Raw genomic sequence first — 4,957 nt, forward strand, 5'->3', positions numbered from 1 at the left:
GAATGGATTGTGGGATGGGTGGGGTCTATTTACTTCGTCGAGACCTGGATATAATTAGGATCGAACTTCACACAGGTAAGTTCGTTTGATCCATTGATTATATTTCAGGTCTCGACTCGTAAATAGATTATTATGTAGATGTTTAAAGCAAAGGCAACAATTTTTAATGTTAGGAGGGAAAACCAAGTCGTGGAATTAAATGAATGAACTAACTGTTCGAACTAACTGAACATAACTTTATTACAACATTGATTAAACTAATCTAGCATGAAACCATCGCTAACTCGCTTAAGATAACATAACCGTAATATGTAATATGGAGAAAACCAGTAACGTAAACATAACATAAAAATAAGTACAACTAAGTGTAATTAAGAATAGCAGACGCAAAGTTGGTAGTGCACAAAGGCCTGTTATAAAACTTGGCAAAAACTTCTGATTTTTTAGACCAACCCGCAGAGTTTTTAATTGTGTCAATAGTTATACCTCTGCGTGCTGCTGCTGAGGTAGCAGCATGCCGGGTACTATGCGCAGAAAATATGTCCGTGTTTATTCCACTTTTTCCCAAAACCGTTTTTACCCACCTAGCGATAGATTGGGACGACGCATTTTTATAAGGCTTCCTAAAGGTAATCAGCAAATTTGTTGCTTTAGCGTCCCTTAAGTTTTTTGTTTTATCCAGGTATACATTTATGATATGAGCGACACAGAGCTCTTTATTTGGAAAATATGGAAATATAAAATTGGGTTGCTTAATGTTTCTTGCAGAGGTTTTAAGTCTTTTTGGAATTTTTATTGACAATTTATCTGCTGCTTTTTCGATGTTACAAGTTTCTATACTTGCAATTGTCTGGAGGCGCTGACCTGTTGCAAGCAATAGTAGCACAGCGAGTTTAAAAGTCAGCTCTTTTAGGTTCAGTTTTTCGCTTGGTAACTTGTTAAGATAGTCTAAGACCACAGAGGGGTCCCAAATGTTCTCATATCTAGGTAAGTTAGGCCGCAGGTTGTAAACACCTTTAAAAAATCTTTTTATTCGAATGTCTGAAAGAACATCGTTCGAAATTATTTGATTTAAGGCCGCTCTGTATGAGTTTAGAGCTCCATAAGAATTGCCTTCCCTAAAACAGTAGGCAAAAAATTCTAAAATGTGTTCAGGCGACTTTGTAAACACATTCACTGACTTTAGATTGCAGTATCCCCACCACCTCTTCAGAGCAGAGTTGTACTGTTTCAGAGTTGACTCCGTGACAGACGCCATACATATATCCAAACACTCTGAAGGAACGTTTCCTCTCAGGAGCGTTTCCCGGATAAGACTCCTGCAACCAGGGTAAGGTGTTGATGGAGAGGATGAGGCAATCTGTTTGGAAAAGAAAGTAGATTTTCACTTGGGGCAAAAGATATACAGTTTTCTGTTAAGAGTGATAAAAACTTTGGAAACCACGGCTGAGTTTCCCATTTGGGTACCACCACAATCCCTGTGGCCTCATCGTGTTCGATTTTATTCAGTACCCTTAAAATCTGAGAAAAAGGAGGGAATGCATAAAACTTTAAAGATGACCAATTTAATGTGAAAGCGTCCACAGCCGCACTTTCAGGGTCTTTATGCCATGAAACAAACATTTTACATTTTTTATTCGTTCGGGAGGCGAATAAATCAATATCTGGCATACCAAACTTTTGCGTAATATCCAGAAAATATTCATCATTTAGTTCAAATTCATTGTCATCTTTAGTTTTTCGCGACTCTTCGTCTGCTTCCTTATTTTCTGAGGACTTCACATAAGAAGCCATGACAACTAACTGTTTATTTTCGCACCATTGCCACAGTTTCCTTGTTATGTAATTTAATTTTGCAGATTGAACACTTCCCATGCGATTTATACAAGCAATGGCCGTTATATTGTCTATTCTGCAGAGAATTGTACAGTTACTGAGATCAGAGGCAAAACATTTAAGACCGAAAAACGCAGCTTTAATTTCGAGGTAATTGATATGAAAAGTGGCTTCTGTGGGGGACCAGTGCCCATGGGTCCTTTGACCTTTGCAGAAAACACCCCACCCGGTAAGTGAAGCATCTGAAAAAATTTCTAAAACAAAGCTTCGAACTACTAAGGGTTTTCCCAATGACAAGTGGGTTTCCCACCATTGAAAATCCTCGTCTAACCAAGAGGTCAGACTTAGACTAGCATTGTAATTCCCCTTATTTAGGTGAAGTGCTTTCGTTTTTAAGCTCTCGAAGTTTTTCACGTACATCCAGCTATAAGGTAAAGCTGGACAGCAAGAAATTAGAGAACCAATGAACCTGGCAAACTCTCTGATTTTGCAACTCTTCTTTCTTCCCATAGATTTCAGTAACTGCAATATCTTGTACTGTTTAATTACGGGGAGGGAAATGGTTAATTCTCTTGAATTATAATAGAATCCCAAATAAGTAATAGTTTGTGAAGCATTAAGGCAACTTTTCTGATAATTGATTATAAATCCCAACTTTTGTAAGAGATTTACTGTTTTTAAAACGTTAAACTGACAGTCTTGAACTGTATTCCCTATCAGCAACAAATCATCTAAATATATGTTTGACACTAAACCTTTCCCTCTTAATAATGCTAAAACTGGCTTCAAAATTTTTGTAAAAGTTCTAGGCGCACAGCTTAACCCAAAAGGAAGACATGTGAATTCATAGATAGTACCTTGAAATTTGAATCTAAGATATTTCCTATGATTTTTACGTATGGATACTAAAAAGTAAGCGTCTTTTAGATCGAGTGAAGCTAAATAACAGTCCCGATTTATCAATTTCGAGACTGTTTTATAATTTTCTAGTTTGAAGTGGCTGGTAAAAACAAATTCATTTAGTTGTTTTAGGTTTAATATCAACCTTTTGGATCCATCCGGTTTGTCACGGAGAAAAATGTTAGAAATAAACTGACTCTTACAAGGTGAAACCTTATTAATAGCACCCATTTTTAACAATTTTCCAAGCACTTGCCTGATATTGCAAATTTCCAGTTCTGACCATTTCGCCTCTTTAGGTACGGCTAATTGGTAAGGAACTGAAGAAAAAGGTATTTTAAGACCTTTAATGTATGATAAAATAATCTTATCAGAGGTGATTTTTTCCCACTCGGGTAAAAACTTACTCAGCCTGCCGGCAGTTTTACTGACCTCTAACGTCTGGTTACGTTGAGCTTCATATGTTCCCGGGAGAACCGTCTCCTCGGCTGTGGAGCGGCTCGGTCCTGGGTCCTGCGATAATAAAACGCTCGGTTGTTTTGAGACCCTCGCGGATTTTGTCTGGGTTGTCTGCTCTGAGGTAATCCTCTGCTGACCTTGGTCAGACGTTTGAAGTTTAAAGAAGCAGCCTTGTTCGAAGTTTTAGAACTTGAAGGTTTAAGGTCATCACCCGACTTTAACAGGTTTTTGGATGATTTTATCCTCTCTTCCAGGTTATCTCCAAACAGCCACGCTGAGATTGACGACTGTTCTAGAGTTTCCTTTAGGTCTTTATTGATTGACGTCAAAATAAGATCCCGTCTACATATTGATTGAGTATGAAATAGGTCTGTTAACAACCGTCCCGCGTCGCTGAGTTGCTTAATACAGGTTCGATTTCCATCAGTTGGTTCACGCAATAATGCGGAGATGGATGCTCCGATGGTTGCTATTGCACCGCCCAATTGAGATTGAGAGGAAACCAATTTTGCATCCCTCTTTACTTGGAATTCATTCAAAGCTACCTTAACCAGATCGTTTAATTTTGGTGGATTTAAGTCCAGACAATTTCCCGGAGTAGCTGCTTGTAACAGAAGGTGCTTCCTTTCCTCTAAACCCAGTCCATTAATGAGGACCGATCTCCAACGTTCAGCCAGATCCTTCTGCAACTCCGGTCCCCCTATTTCTGCTTTGGATAGATCTGACCCCAGCAACTCTAACAGATCGGCATCAATATCCTGCGATCCCCCCGCTTCATTTGATGGCGTCATCTGTTGGTGCCTTGTTTGCTCGGTCATCGAAGCTATGGAAGAGAAAGAACCGTAAACAAAAGGGAGATTAATTTTCCCCTGGTTCAGCGTCTTCCAACCCAAGGTAGCATTTGCTACCCTCATCTCGAGTATGCACTCAAGATGGAATTTATAGTAATATTGCCCTCTACTTTCTGACGTAGGTGTGCCCCTCCCCTTTTCTTCACTCTTTTATGCGAGATAAAGCAAAGATGGGGGTGATGTGCTATATCGCAGGTGAACCAAACATAGAACACCTAAGCATAGGGTAGGCAAGAAATATAGCTTTTTACAGAGTGTATTTACTACTCCTCCACTAATTTAGTGGGATAATATAAGTGGAACCAACAGAAGGAAATTAAACTGTGGTATGCCTAAGGACGAATGTAAAGAAGAAAGTAGAAACACTTACTAGTGGGGTGCTCCTCGTCGGAAGAAATAATACGGCGCCATCTTTGCCGGCTCGGTGGCCGATCTGGCGAACTACTACTGGAACTCGAACGTGATGTCATCACACGTGATTCCCGATTCGAGCACTGGTTGGAATAACCAGAGCCGGAACCATCCGAATCCGAGGAAAACGACACCCTACGCCTCGAATTTGTAGACCTTGAAGCATATTTCTCTTCAATTTCCTTTAATTCCCGGCGTAACCTTTTTAATTTTGAGTCCATATCACGACACCTTTCCCGTTTCCGCTTTGGCATGACGGATAAACCAAATTAAGGTACAGCAACCGCACAAAAACAGAAACGATGATGATAATAAGCACGTACACGAAGTGATCGGGTCGACACACAGCGAAAGAATGAAGTCCTTTGTGCGGGGTGGTTAGGGGTACAAGGTCAATATCGATTTTTGCCTGTACAGTGTGTGGTCGACAGTACTGCGGGGGCACTACATAATAATCTATTTACGAGTCGAGACCTGAAATATAATTATGAAAATTGATC

At 39.8% G+C, this 4,957-nt stretch overlaps 1 protein-coding gene and 1 long non-coding RNA gene across 2 annotated transcripts; both read right to left on the bottom strand.

The window, feature by feature from the left end:
• Positions 1-217: 217 nt before the first annotated feature.
• Positions 218-3,315, bottom strand: LOC145739358 (uncharacterized). The gene is made up of 2 exons (XR_014180995.1): positions 3,169-3,315; positions 218-1,360 (listed from the first exon to the last, which is right to left on the bottom strand). It is a non-coding gene; the product is annotated as an uncharacterized LOC145739358 (long non-coding RNA).
• A 5-nt stretch (positions 3,316-3,320) lies between these two features.
• On the bottom strand, positions 3,321-4,711 carry LOC145739359 (uncharacterized; the record flags this gene model as incomplete). Its single annotated transcript, XM_081994802.1, has 2 exons — positions 4,417-4,711; positions 3,321-4,018 (listed from the first exon to the last, which is right to left on the bottom strand). Coding segments are annotated over exons 1-2 (993 nt in total), but the record flags the coding sequence as incomplete, so codon positions are not given.
• Positions 4,712-4,957: the final 246 nt, after the last annotated feature.

This window comes from Ips typographus, unplaced genomic scaffold (genome assembly GCF_016097725.1).
Source record: "Ips typographus isolate SLU unplaced genomic scaffold, UJ_Ityp_2.0 IpsContig103, whole genome shotgun sequence".
Classification (NCBI taxonomy): Eukaryota; Metazoa; Arthropoda; class Insecta; order Coleoptera; family Curculionidae; genus Ips; species Ips typographus.